General features: G+C 26.4%; 9 protein-coding genes across 9 annotated transcripts; 4 read left to right on the top strand and 5 right to left on the bottom strand.

Moving 5' to 3' along the window:
* Nucleotides 1-169: 169 nt before the first annotated feature.
* ENU1_013660 (SAC3/GANP family protein) lies at nt 170-1,627 on the bottom strand (the record flags this gene model as incomplete). The annotated part of the gene is made up of 1 exon (XM_008856753.1): nt 170-1,627. The coding sequence occupies one exon, from the start codon at nt 1,625-1,627 to the stop codon at nt 170-172; it is 1,458 nt and encodes a 485-aa protein (XP_008854975.1).
* A 171-nt stretch (nt 1,628-1,798) lies between these two features.
* Nucleotides 1,799-2,758, bottom strand: ENU1_013650 (RhoGAP domain containing protein; the record flags this gene model as incomplete). Its single annotated transcript, XM_008856752.1, has 1 exon — nt 1,799-2,758. The coding sequence occupies one exon, from the start codon at nt 2,756-2,758 to the stop codon at nt 1,799-1,801; it is 960 nt and encodes a 319-aa protein (XP_008854974.1).
* A 567-nt stretch (nt 2,759-3,325) lies between these two features.
* ENU1_013640 (2-phosphosulfolactate phosphatase, putative) lies at nt 3,326-4,062 on the bottom strand (the record flags this gene model as incomplete). The annotated part of the gene is made up of 2 exons (XM_008856751.1): nt 3,326-3,755; nt 3,809-4,062. 2 exons carry the CDS (start codon nt 4,060-4,062, stop codon nt 3,326-3,328), a joined length of 684 nt encoding a protein of 227 aa, XP_008854973.1.
* Nucleotides 4,063-4,187: 125 nt separating this feature from the next.
* On the bottom strand, nt 4,188-6,447 carry ENU1_013630 (calponin- domain containing family protein; the record flags this gene model as incomplete). The annotated part of the gene is made up of 3 exons (XM_008856750.1): nt 4,188-5,971; nt 6,029-6,332; nt 6,382-6,447. 3 exons carry the CDS (start codon nt 6,445-6,447, stop codon nt 4,188-4,190), a joined length of 2,154 nt encoding a protein of 717 aa, XP_008854972.1.
* Nucleotides 6,448-6,807: 360 nt separating this feature from the next.
* Nucleotides 6,808-7,119, top strand: ENU1_013620 (hypothetical protein; the record flags this gene model as incomplete). Its single annotated transcript, XM_008856749.1, has 1 exon — nt 6,808-7,119. One exon carries the CDS (start codon nt 6,808-6,810, stop codon nt 7,117-7,119), a length of 312 nt encoding a protein of 103 aa, XP_008854971.1.
* Nucleotides 7,120-7,248: 129 nt separating this feature from the next.
* On the top strand, nt 7,249-8,396 carry ENU1_013610 (diphthamide synthesis protein, putative; the record flags this gene model as incomplete). The annotated part of the gene is made up of 3 exons (XM_008856748.1): nt 7,249-7,501; nt 7,567-7,975; nt 8,024-8,396. The coding sequence occupies 3 exons, from the start codon at nt 7,249-7,251 to the stop codon at nt 8,394-8,396; spliced, it is 1,035 nt and encodes a 344-aa protein (XP_008854970.1).
* A 334-nt stretch (nt 8,397-8,730) lies between these two features.
* Nucleotides 8,731-9,402, top strand: ENU1_013600 (hypothetical protein; the record flags this gene model as incomplete). The annotated part of the gene is made up of 1 exon (XM_008856747.1): nt 8,731-9,402. The coding sequence occupies one exon, from the start codon at nt 8,731-8,733 to the stop codon at nt 9,400-9,402; it is 672 nt and encodes a 223-aa protein (XP_008854969.1).
* A 153-nt stretch (nt 9,403-9,555) lies between these two features.
* Nucleotides 9,556-11,385, top strand: ENU1_013590 (protein kinase, putative; the record flags this gene model as incomplete). The annotated part of the gene is made up of 1 exon (XM_008856746.1): nt 9,556-11,385. One exon carries the CDS (start codon nt 9,556-9,558, stop codon nt 11,383-11,385), a length of 1,830 nt encoding a protein of 609 aa, XP_008854968.1.
* Nucleotides 11,386-11,468: 83 nt separating this feature from the next.
* On the bottom strand, nt 11,469-13,670 carry ENU1_013580 (high-affinity potassium uptake transporter, putative; the record flags this gene model as incomplete). Its single annotated transcript, XM_008856745.1, has 1 exon — nt 11,469-13,670. The coding sequence occupies one exon, from the start codon at nt 13,668-13,670 to the stop codon at nt 11,469-11,471; it is 2,202 nt and encodes a 733-aa protein (XP_008854967.1).
* Between the last annotated feature and the right edge of the window lie 289 nt (nt 13,671-13,959).

Here is a 13,959-nt window from a genome sequence, read left to right as displayed (position 1 = left end):
TTACTAATTAAAATATTATTTTTAAATAAAATGGTAATAAGTTATTCTATAGATTATTCTTTATTGAATAGATTCTTCTATTAAAATTCTTATGAACATGAAAATTCTTTTTAACATTTAATAACCTAAAAAGTCATTTAATCAAGTCAATCACATTTTACTTTGTTTTTTATTTTGGATTTAATAATTCAATAACTGAATTATCACTACTTAATTTTAGATCTGAGTAACAACTACATTCTGGTGATTTTAAATAATTTGCACATTCTTCATCTGTAGAAAATACTAAAATTTTTTTAATATATGAGATAGGCCATTTTCCTCTAAAAGAGCGTCTAATTTCATCTATAACTAATGAACGAACAGCAGGTAAGAAATACAATTGTATGTAATGAGAAAGTAAAGAAGGGATTTTAGTGTTTTCTAATAATGATGAAATTTCAATAACTTCACCATTTTCAAAGTATTTTAAAAGTTCAATTACAAACTGAACTAATGAAGATTTTTTAATGTCATCAATAAATTCATAAATCTTATTATATAATCCAATAGTTGTTTTCTTTTGAATAAATTTATGTAAATCAAGTAATAAAATAGAAACACATTCAAAATGAAGATCATCTTTAACATGAATACATTCATCCAATTCTAATAATTTACTAATACACACAATAAGTTCAGTTAGGTTTTGATTTTCAAGTTCTATTTGAATATCATATTGATAAACTTCTCTAGTGAATTGACAATTTAAACCTTGAACTACCATATCTTGTCTAATAGATTTTAATTGATCTGAAATATAATTATAGTCATGATTAGTTTCATATTTTGATTTTACAAACTCAAAAGACTTTTTTAATATATTAAGAGGTCTGATTAATGTTGGGTCTGTATTTTCAACTAATCTTACATATGATTTTTCATATTTTTGGCAAGTTCCAATAATTTTGGTATTTTTTTTATTTGATAATGTTGGAACATCAGGAGTTAGAATAATAGGTGAGTGTTGATTTAAGTCACTGGTGGTTATTGGTTTTTTATCAACAATTGGTTGAGAAACTATATTAATTTCTTCAGGGTTGATTTGTATAGAGTCTTTAAAATTTGGTTGTGAAAGAATTCTTTTTGGTTGAATGGTTGGAATATTTTGTTGTGATTGAACAATTGAATTTGCTTCTTGTTTCATTGAAGCTTTTAGTTTTTCTTTGTTAAATGATTCTAACAAATTTTGTAATGTGTTTGTTTTAGGTTGATTAAAGAGACTGATGTTTGAAGATGAAGTGTTTAAAGTATTAAATACAAAAGTAGTTTCTTGTGGTTGTTGTTTTCTTTTTATCTCTTCAAAAATTTCACTTGTTGTTTTATGAACAGTGAATTCTATTGAATTAAAGTCAATAGACTTTTTTGTTGGGAGTTTAGTATAAAAACTGGTATTTTCATTTGGTTTGATTAAAACATTGTCTTCATCATGAGGTTTTTTTTTCATTAATTCTAAGACTGTATACTCATCACATTGTTGGTTCATAAGTCTCATTGCTTCTAAAGTATATCCAACAACAACATGAACATTTGTTTTTTCTAATGGAGTTTCTTTCCATATTTCATTAAAAATTTGTTCAATTTGCATTTTGTTTAAAATGTATTTTTTAGTTATTTTTTATAATTTATAATTTAAATTTTATTATTATAGTAATTATTATTATTATTTTATTATTTTATTATTTACTTTGATGTATTTTAATTTGATCTTTAATCTATTAAAAAAGGAAATTAATTATTTTCAAATGAAATTCTATACTTACTGTTCATCATCTTTCTTTATATGAAATTTGAAATTATTGATTTTTAATTTTCCATGACCTTTAGTTGTAGTAGATTTTGATTGTTTAAGAATATCTTGTTGGTCAAGTTGAGGAAGTAACATGGTATTATCATTATTGTCAATAAACATAATAGCTAAAGCCATACTCTCACTCTTTGGTCTTTTCTTTTTAATTTCTTCTTTAATTTCTTCTTTTTCTTTATCATCAGCACTAACTAGTTTTAGAGTAGAAGGTGTAAATTGTGTTTTTTTCATTTCACGATTTCTCATATGTTTTTTTTCTACTTCTTTATCTTTTGTTTTCAAATCTCTACAAAAATCTTCCCAAATAGATTTTCTAGCTTTTCTTTTTGGCTTTTCTGGAGTTGATAAACGAACAGTTTTTGTCATTTGATTTAGTAATTTATTCTTGTCATTGTTTGAAACGTTTTGATATTGAGGATACAATAACCCTTCAGTGTTGCATGTATCACGAAAAATAAGTGGGTAATATTTAATTAAGAATGTACATACTATGGACTGATATTTAATAGATGATATTGCACTTTCCCATGATTCTTTTTGTGAACGAAGTAACGTTGGAGCAATACAAATAGCAACATTATTTGCTTGCATTTTATGTACATCACTGTTAATAGTAAAAACATAAAATAAGTTCATATAGAACGCAAGTATTTTTAAATTTCTTGATGGTAATGTTTTAACTAATGCATGAAATGTATTAATAGCTACACTAAGAGCACTAGATTTGGTGTATTGATCCATTTCGTATGTTTTTGCACAATCAATAAAGAGGTCATATGATTTGAATGTAATCAATGGTTCTGGTAATTCTCTTAAGAACATTAATATAACACTTGCAACTGCATGAACATCACTTAAAGGATGTTTGATTAATGATAAAAAATCACCTTTTCTTTCAATAGTTTTCTTCATATTATCAGCTAATTGACGTTCTCCAGGTATTCGAAATATTCCTTCAACGACATCTATACTAATAATTATTTTCTTTCATTATAGAGATAAACTAGGCAAACTTCCCATTATAAATTGTCCTGCATCAGTTAAAAACAATGGGACATCATCAATGATCATACTCAAACTAATTTTATTGATATCAACACCAAATACTCTTGCTATCAATTAGTATTACTTTTTCTTGTATAAATATTCTTTCTTAACAATTTATAACAAACGTTTATTCTTAGAAAAAAATGAAAATCCAAAAGGTTTTCTTCCTAACATTAAAATAATACTTTTTGTAGTTCAGTTTTAACTTAAAACACAACATTTTTAATTTCTTTTTCCTTCTTTGTTTGATAAAGATTAATGAATTGATTGTATTTTGTTCAATAGTACTTAATGAATTAAAATAATGATAATTTTATTATTTTGATTATTCAAAACAATGAAAGTTTGAAAAGTTACCAATAATAAATCTAAATGTTTTTAATAAAAATGAATAAAAAAATTTAATTATTTCTTTTTGTTTTAAATTCCATCTTAATTTACTTGACGTATTTCTCCATTTACATACTCCATAACTACATTGATTGAATTAAGTTTGTAACACTCATAAAAGTCAGCCTCAGGGAATTGAGGTAATCCTTTAAAGAATTTACTTCCTGAAGAATGTTTTATATCTTCTATCATTTCTTCTAAAGTCATTTCTGGTTGTTTTCCTAGATATAACGCTTCTAAATAACGACCATATAACAAATCTTCTCTACACGTTATTTCATTTCCGGAGGCTACAAACGTTACAAAAGGAGGATGGAGTGCTTTTAAATATTCAATTGTTGCTTGACAATTATTAATACTACACATGAACACTCTGGTAACTTGTGGATTGTTTCTACAAACAACCAGTGATTGAGTTCCTTGTTGAGTGTTATGAATACAAATTTTATTTTTTATTTTTTCTTTATTACTTCTGTATGATAAGTCACAATGAATTGACTACATAAATTATTTTAATTAACAAACATTAATTCTGTTGGTGAATTACCAAAATCAAAACCATCATATTTAATTCCCTGTCTTTCTCCTATCAATAAAACTTCTGGATGATCTTTTTTAGTTTGTAAACTTGTCTCAATATCACTTTGTGGAATAATTTTTTGAGCATTACATAAAAATAAATGTGCCTCAACTGATGAAGCTCTTAAAACATCAATAACAACACAAACTCCTTTAGCCAATTGATGTTGAGATGGAGATATTATGACATTAGTATTCATATTAAAAAGAATAATCAACTAAAAATAAAAAAGATTTAAATAAAATTTAAATAAACATTTTTTTACTTTTTTTTAATATCATAAAACTTCTTCAAAAAAAGAATTTCAATTCATTTTTTTCTTATTTACTTTTTAGTTAATCTATTAACCAACCAAATATTCCAATTCTTTATTGGAACTTTTTGATTCGTGCATTCATTATATAACATTGTGTTATCAAATTTAGACGTTGTTGGAAGTACCATTTTAATTGATAATGCCAATGAATTAAATAATACCCTTTTATCAGTTTCATTTTCAACACAAACCATCTCCCTATCATTAAACTTCATTACCAACTCAGCATATTCTTTTTTAATGTTTAAGATAAGATCTTCTAACTGATTGACAGTCTGTTCATTTTCCATAAGTTTAGTGTCTTTTTCTTCAATTAGTTTCTTGAAAGTTGCAACACTTTCATCTCTTTCTTTTTCAGCTAATTCTTTTTGTTGTCTTTCAATTTCTAATGACTCTCTAAGGGCATTTAATTCTTGTTTTAATTTTAATACCTCTTCATCTTTAGTTTTCTTTTCCAATTCTTTTGTCTCTGACTCTTTCTTTAATGTTTCAATTTCTGTTTTTAATGATTTAATCTCTAAATCATATTGGTTTCTAAGCCTTGTTATTTCTTCATTTTGTTCTTCCATTAATTCTTTCATTTTCTTCACTTCATCTCCTTTTGATTCTCCAAGAACAAAAATCTCTCTTTTAAGGGATTGTATTTCTTCTTTTTGAAGTTTGTTTTGTTTGTCATTAGACTCTCTTTCTAATTCATAAGATTTTTTTATTTCTTCAAGACTCTTTTTCAAAGTTAAAATCTCATCTTCCTTTTCTTTCTTTTCAACACTATGTAAGTTATTTTCATTAGTAAAGTCAATTTTTATTTTTTGAATCTCTTGTTCTTTTGCAGCCAATAAGCTTTGAAGTTCTTCTATTTTTTTATTTTGTTCTGCTTCTTTTTGACTTTCTTGTTGGGTTTTTTCAAGACCAGACTCAGTTTCGTTTTTAGACATAACTTTTTTTGTATCAGAAACTGTTGATTTTTGTTTCAAATCATCAACAACTTCTTTTGGATTATTAGACTGGTTTTCTAAATGACTTGTTTCAGAAGTTGAATTCATTTTAACTTCTTCTTTTGAAGGATCAACCCTTCTTGGAGTTAAAACATTCATTCTTTTCTTTTGGTTCATAAGACTAATTAATTTTCTCACAATCTCTTGAGTTATATTGATTTTACTTTCCCATTCTTTAAGTTCTTTTAGCATTGGATCATTTGTAAGATCACAATTTGTTTCTATATATCCTTTTGGTAATGCAATCTTTTCGAAATTTGTATACATTATCTCAAGTTGAGAAATCATTCCAATCAAAGTTTTAGCTTCTTCTGGAGTTTCAGAGTTATCAGGACTTTGATACATTTTTTCTGCATTTTTAGCTTGGTCAATCATTTTCTTTAAGACTCTTTCTAACCTATTTTTAAGTTGATTACGAGCACGAATTTTTCTTTCTCTAAGTCCTTGTGCAATCTTTTTTAACATTTCATTATCTTCAAAATGAGTTTCTTTCATAATAAAGAATGTTAAATAGAAATATAAACAATAATCATCAACAGTATTTTCAACAATATTCTCAGCTTTAACTAATTTAGGGATTCTCAATTTAGAGTATCCAATGTCAATACATTTTTGAATGTTTTCTAAGTGATTTGAACCTAAACTTTTTAAATCAATAATATCTTTTTGTAAGTAATTGAGTAATTTTGCTAATAAAACACCTTCTGATAATTCTTTCTTTAAATCAAAATCAGTGTTATTAATTTTTAAACTCGATTTAATCCATTTTGCAAAGTGAGCCATTTTAACAGGGCAATCTTAAATATTAATTTCTATTTTTCTTTATTAATAATGAATTAATAAAAACAACAAACTTCCAAGTCTGTATTTATTTAAGATTTGATACATAAATGAAAGGATTCCTTTTCTATCTCCTGCTAATATTTCTTCAGCAGAACTTAAGATCTTAATTCCATCGTCTTTAGCAAATTGAATAACAGCACTTAAATTTTGAATTTTCTCAATATCTTTTAATGGATTTTCAACTGAATTAGGAATATCACATCCACTAAGATTTCTTAGTAAACGAATTAAAACTAAACCATCTTTAAGGTCTTTGAGAATATTATGTACAAATGGTTCTTCATTTATAATATAATTAATAAAATTAGTATATGCCTATTCTTATTAGTTATTTTTTTATGTTATTTTAACTTCTTTAACAAACGTATAACTGTTGTTCTTCAAGTGATTTAGTTTTAGCAGCTACATTAGCAAGAATAGTATCTGACATAATTTGATTTTTTTCTTCCTTTTAGAGTTTAAGAGTCATACAACAAAACCCTTTTTAGACTTTCCATCAACTTCTGTTTTGAGATAATCAAACATTTGTCCACAATTGATTTCTTTTTAATGGCAATTAATTCTTTTTGTTCCCATTTCTTTTTCTATATTTGATTAACTTTTCATTAATAACAATGACGTGTTGACATTCATTCTAATGAACTAAGACATTATTATTGTTTAAAGCAATAACAAATAATACAAAGAAAAGAACTAAAATATAAAAATGAATATAGTAAAAATATAGAAAAATAATAATAAAAAATAGTAATAAGCGTTCAAACTATAAAACTATTAAATATAATAGGAAATGGAAGAGTATCAATCATCTGTAAGACAATATAATAATGTTCATTCACGAATGATGATGATGCAAAAAGAACTTTATCGAATAGAGAATGTTATTGATGAATTACAAGTTCAACCAAAAGAAATTTATGTATCATTAGGTAAAGCTTTTGTGTTATCTGATTATGACAAATTAAAAAAAGATATTAAAGAAAAGCATGACAATTTAGAAAATGATATTAAAAAACTTGAACCAATGGATGCTTCTTTAGCCCAAAAAGTTAATGATGCTCAAGAACGATTGATTAAATCAATGAAAACTCAACAAAAATAATAAGAATTTAATTTAGTTGATTAAGTTTTTATTCTTTTTCCTTATTTTTGACTAACCAAATCAAAACTACCTTATTAAAAGAATTTAACTTCTTAAATTTCTTCATGAAAAACTAGGAATTCTTAATCAATGCAATTTGATTTAAAGGAGAGTGAAATTATTAAAGAAGTTACTTCTAGAAATTGTAAGAGGGTTGTACTTCAATTCCCTGAAGGTCTTATTTCTCAAGGTGTTGGTCTTCAACAAAGACTAGAACAACAATTACCAAATGTTGAATTTATATTATACACCGACTACGTTTATGGAGCATGTTGTGTTGATGATAGATTTACAGCTTATATTCATTCTGACTTTCTTGTTCATTTTGGTCATTCACCATTAAGTTTGTTAGTAGGGTTCTTTCTTTTTAAATATATTACTTTTTGGAATATAATTTAATTCTGTTAGTTCCTCCACATTGTTTAAAAGTTGCAAGTATGTATATACCTGTTGTAGCTGATATCCCTCTTGAACCATTAATAAATAATATTAATAAACAATTAGATAAAAAATTAGACCTTGCAATTGTTGCAACAATTCAATATGAACCATATCTACAACAATTAAAACAATTATTAACTCAATTCAATGTTATTCTTCCTAAAATTGATCCATTACCAGAAGGTATTACTTTAGGATGTACAGTTCCTCCATTAGAACAAAGAGAAATGAGTGTTGTGTTTATTGGAGGAGGACTTTTCCATGCAGAGGCTGTTGCATATAATTATCCAGATAATAAAGTTTATTCATATGACCCAAGAAATCAAACTCTTGTTCCTGTTTCTGTTAATAAAGAAAAATTCAAACAAATAATGAAGTTTGTATATTTTATTAAAAAAAATGAAAGATTGAACTAATAATATAGAACTAAAATTGATACAGCAAGAAAAGAAAAATATATTGGTGTTATTACTAGTACTCTTGGTCGTCAAGGAAATCAAAAAGTTACCGATAATATTATTAATTTATTAGAAAAGAATAATAAAATACCAGTAGTTACTTATGCTGATGAAATATCAACTGCACTATTAGATAGTTATAAAGAGGTTAAGGTTTGGGTCCAAGTTGCATGTCCAAGATTGAGTATTGATTGGGGAGAAGATTTTAGACAAGTTTTAATTACTCCTTATGAAGCATTTGCTGCATTTGATGATAACGTTAAGGCTACTCTTGACTTTATTCCAATGGATAATTGGAGTATTCCAGCAGAAGGGAAATGGTGTGCGTCATATAATTGAATGAAGATAACTCTGCAACTTCCGATATTTTTTGCATTTTTTTAATTAATTTATTAAATATAGAAACTACAATCATGTAAGTTATCTAAAATTAGATATTCTTCATATAATTTGGAATAATCATTATTTTTGTACAACCATAGTCTATTATTAGTATATTTATTTATTCGAAAATGTCAATATTTTGATTTGAGTTAGAGAGGATTTATTCTACGACAAAATTAAGAAAGAATGTCAATATTTTGTATATATTTATATCAACTCACATCATTTCGTCTAGAGACCATACTCTCTCTAATTTAAAACTGAAAATCTTCAAAAAAATAACAGAAGAATGGAAGAACAAAAAGTTAGTGTAGTACTCTTTGGCTATCTTAATTGTGGCAAAACTACTTTCCTCAAACTGCTTCAGTCTCTTCCATTTGATAAACAATATAACCCTTCATCAGATAAGGAAACTACTGACGTTGAGCTTCAATATGAAAATGTTACTGTTCAAACAACAATAACTGAGTTTAGTGGAAATGCATTTACTTGTAGCAATAATTTAAGAACTATTGACTTTGGTAAAATGGGGACAATTCATATTTTCTTTATTGCTCAAAATGATGAAGCAACACTCAACTTCTTTGATGGCTTTTCAAGAAGTCCAAACTATGCACTATGTCAAAAAGAAATAATGGTTTTAGTTGTTACCAAAGTAGATCAAAAAGAAGGAAGAGAAAGAAATATTCAAATACAAGAAACAGCAAAAGAAAATGATGCTCTTTATTATGAAGTGTCTATGAAAGAAGACCCTGCTCAAGTTAAAGTAATAATGAATGAAATTCTCAGAAAATATTTTGAACAACAAGAAGACTTAATGTCATTTTCTTTTACTTCTTTTGATTCATTAATGTCTTGTAGAAAAGGACTAAAACACAATCAAAAATCTGACAGAAAGTTGAAGTCACAAAAAAAAATCAACAATAGAAAAGTAAAAACAAAAAAATGCATTTTGCTGTAAATTAATATTGTTTTTTATACAAAAATTTTTTTATAAATTAACTAATTTCTTAAAAAAATGCTATATAAAACTATAAATGAACTATAAATAAATTAATTTTTTTAAATAAAAAAGAAAAAATAAAAAAAAGAAAGAAAAAATTCTATGAAATAAATGGAATTTGCTGAGACACAAACTTGTACTCAAGCATGCACACAAGAATGTACTCAAAATTGTACTCAGGTTGATGCTCCTACTCAAAAGTTAAGAAAGCCAAGTGTTTGGGCAACATTACGTGCTGATGATGGTGGTATTATTACTGTATTGCAATTGTCTAAAGACAAATATACAATTGGAAGATCAGGGAATAATGATGTTATTATTAGTAATAATGTGTCTTGTAGTAGAAAACAATGTAGTATAAGAAGAACAGATGATGGTGAAATTTTTTTTGAAGATTCGTCTTCAAATGGAACAATGGTTAATGGTAAATTAGAGCATAATAACTCTACAGTAGTTACACTACCATGTGAGTTATGTATTGGATCAAAACTTAAAACTTATATTTTTATTGACAATGAAGTTGTATCTTTTTCAGAAAAATATTCAATCATAAAAACACTTGGTCAAGGAACTACTGCTAAAGTTATCCTATACAAAGAAAAAGGATTTGAAAACGAAGAAAGTGATGAACATTCTGTTGCTGTTAAAGTTATTGATAAAAAGAATAAAGCTATTAGTGAAGAAGTTATGAAACCTATTTTAGAAGAAGTTGAAACATTAAAAAAATTACAACATCAATATGTTGTTAAAGTGAATGGAATGTATAGTCATGAAACTACAATGTATATTGTTATGGAATATGTTTCTGGTGGAAGTTTACAACAATTAATTGAAAATGAAAGAAGCAAAAAACTCAAAAATTCAGATGAAAAAGATCAAGTATTTGGGCTAATTGAGTTAAATACATGTAGAAAGTTATTTGGTCAAATAATGATTGCATTAGAATATGTTCATGATAATGGAATTATTCATCGAGACATTAAACCTGATAATATTCTTCTTACAAAAGATGGAAATGCTAAATTAGCTGATTTTGGTATTGCCAAAAAAGCAACAATAGAAGGATGTTCTACATTTGTAGGTACATTAGATTATTTAGCTCCAGAGATTAGTACATCTAATTCATATGATCAGGCATCAGATATATGGAGTTGTGGAGTAATGTTATATAATATGTTATTTCTTTTTCCATTTAAAAAACCAAAAAATATGTATGAATTACAAATTACTGATGATACTCCATTAGAAATAGAATTACTTCTTCGTTGTATTCTTCAAGAAAATCCAATATCAAGACCAAATGCAGCACAAATCTTACATTATACTTTTTTACTTCCTATTTTATCTGAATTACATTATCAAACAAAATCAATTTATGTTTCACAAAATGCTATGGAAGAATGCCCCTTTACTCAAAGAGAAGAAAAGTTCAATACTATTTACCCAGAACAACAAACATCTTCTATTGTTTCATATGGTAATGAATGTATTTCAAAACCAACACATACTAATGACTCATTTGAATGTCCTTATTCCAAGAAAATAAGAGACCCTAATGAAAGGGCAAGAAGAAAAACTAAACCTTTATTAGAAGAAGATGACCAATTTATTCATAAAAAAAAGAAAACAAGTTTACTTAACATTTTTCTTGATAATAAAAAAAAACATGGCTTTTCTCCAAGAAGTTCAACTTCTACTGTTGTTGATACTGGAATGGATGAAATTCAATTTGATCATTTTAAAACCTCTCAACAAAATGAATTATCAGACCCATCTTTCATTCAACCTTTTTCAAAAGAAGAAATTGAAAAAACACCAGTACTTTCTATGAATGAACAAATTGAAGAAAATTCATTTTCACTTAAATCATTTCAAACTACAATAGATAATATATCCGAAATAGGATTATCTAATGACACGAGATTATTTCAAGGATTGTGATAATAATTATTATTAATTTTATTTTTTCTTTTATTTAAACAAAAATTTCTTTAAAATATTTTTTTATTTAATTTTTGTATTTTTTATAAGTCATTATTTCTAAAAGTAATTTCATCATAATTTCTTGAACCAATTTGACTTCTTTGAGGAAGATTTAATGGAGTATCTACAGCACTAATTATAGAAGTACTTGTATTAACTTCTTTCTTATTTTCTGACTGAATTTTTGCTTTTTCTTCTTTTCTAAGTTTTTTTTCATCTCTATCATTAACTTGACACTCCAAACTTGAATCTTCATTCTCTTTTCTATTAATAACAATTTGGTATGGAGTAAATCCTCTATCAACTCTTTCTGGAAATCCTCGATGTTTACCAAACATCATTACACAACATATAAATAATTTACAAATAGGTCTAAACCCACCAGAAACAGAATATGCACCATTTGTCATTGGAAGTGAATATCCTACAGTACCATATGCACTGATAACTTCAAAAAGAATCATGAACTCAGTATATGTATAGTCTTTTCTTAATGCATCTTGTTCACAACAACAAATTAAGAAATAAAATGAATAAAAACAAACCACATCCCATGCTAACATATTTTTTGCTTGATAAACAATACCACTGTCTTGATTAGAATTTTCTTTATGTCTTAAATATGGATTAGTTTCTCTCAATGTAACAGTTATGGGATATGATGATAAATACATAAATCCAATCATCATAACATAACATCCACTTGATATTTTACTAAAATCTAAGAAAGCAAATCCAGCAGTTCTTGTTGAAATACTTTGGGCAAATATATCAATTGTTCTATACCCAACTGGAATATCTTTAAAATTCTTAAAATCAAGTGACATTTGAATAATAAATTCAGAAAATGTAATCATAAGAAATACAATAACTAGCCATATAGTTGCTTTTCTTGGGTAAATATGTGTTGAACATCTACGTGGATAACGTAAAATATATTGAACAATTTTATTATAACGTGTACATTTAAGAACAATACCTAATAATTCTATAATTCCTCTTAAAACAATTGGATAACAAGTATTTCCTAATACTGTTAATATAGATGTAACGATACTAACTCCAGCATTATTTGAAAAAGACACTAAGCTATTAGATGATAAAACAATTCCACAGTTATTAAATGCTGAATTAGTTTGGTAAAGTGTAAACCAAACCCAATTAACTCCTGTAGCTTCTATTTTATCTTTATCTTTAGCAAATGCAATTAATAAAAGAAGAAATCCTATTATTTGAACAATAATATTATATAACCAAATAACAGCGAGAAGCAATATAGATGTTTTTGTTTCTGTTGAGTTAATATGCCTTGCTTGAGCAATAGCAGCATCAATCACTACTTGAGGAGCAGTCCCTTCTAATGACTTTGTTTGTTTTTTAGTACCCATACGGAACAATTTAATAAGGATGTAGTATGAACTATCTAATACAATAGATCCAATAAAGGTTAATAAATATGAAATAAATTGAATTCCAAATTTTACTTTTGTAAGATCAAAAACTGTTAGTCCACTTCCTGTGTAGGAAGAAACAGCTGTATATAATGCATCAATATAATTTATGTTACTGTCAATAAGAATCATAATAATTGCTCCAACAAAACAAAGAGCAGTAAAAAATAAGAAATGCATCAAATAATAATTTAAAAAATTGGGATATATGATTGTTCTTAATCGTGCAACATAATGTCCTAAGTCATGACATGGTAATGTCTTGTCTTCTTTTATTTCATTTTCATCTTCAAAATTATCATCACTTCTTCCTTGTTCATCATCTTCGTTACTCCCATCTTTGGACACTACAACTGGACGTACTCTCTTACTAATTTGATTTGACACTGAAGCAATACTCGTTTCTGATGAATCCTCACTGTTCATTCCTTTAATCATTTCTGATTGACAACTCTCAGGTTTTATTTGTCCCCACTCACTAGAATCAGAAATTAATGAAGGTGAAACATTATGAGAATACCACCTTGTTGGTTGTGCAACAACACTTTCTTTATCACTTTGAGATTGGCCATAAGATTTTGAATCACCTACTTGATTATCCATTTCAATCTCAACAAACTCCTGTTTGTCAGGATGTTTATTAAATGAAGGAATAACTGGATTTAAACTCTCATCATTAACTTTGTTTGATTCCGTATTACCCCTTTCAGACACAACTTTTTCTTCTGGTTTCTGCATACTAGATTGAACAGCTTCTTGAGTTTCATTCAGTTCAGAATGTTTATTACTCATTGTTGAAAGATTGTTTTTAAAATGAGTTTAATTTTAAAACTTCTTTCGTTTCTTTACCAGTTCATTATGATTTTTGTGAAGAACAAAAATCAGAGTATTTTAATTAATCTATAAATCCTCTGTAAAGTTAAGTAAGATAATTTTCATATATCCCTTGTTTGTTCACTCAAAAACTTATTCTTTTCATGTCTTTTTCCTTACTTCAGCTCATGGTTTTCAAAAGTTAAAAAAAAAGATAACACCCCTTATTGTCCACAACACTGTACCCAAATGAAATTGCAATATAACT

This window comes from Entamoeba nuttalli, assembly GCF_000257125.1.
Source record: "Entamoeba nuttalli P19 unplaced genomic scaffold asmbl_2201, whole genome shotgun sequence".
Taxonomy (NCBI): Eukaryota; Evosea; order Mastigamoebida; family Endamoebidae; genus Entamoeba; species Entamoeba nuttalli.
The sequence above is the reverse complement of the archived record's forward strand: the minus strand, read 5'-3'. Positions and strand labels throughout refer to the sequence as shown.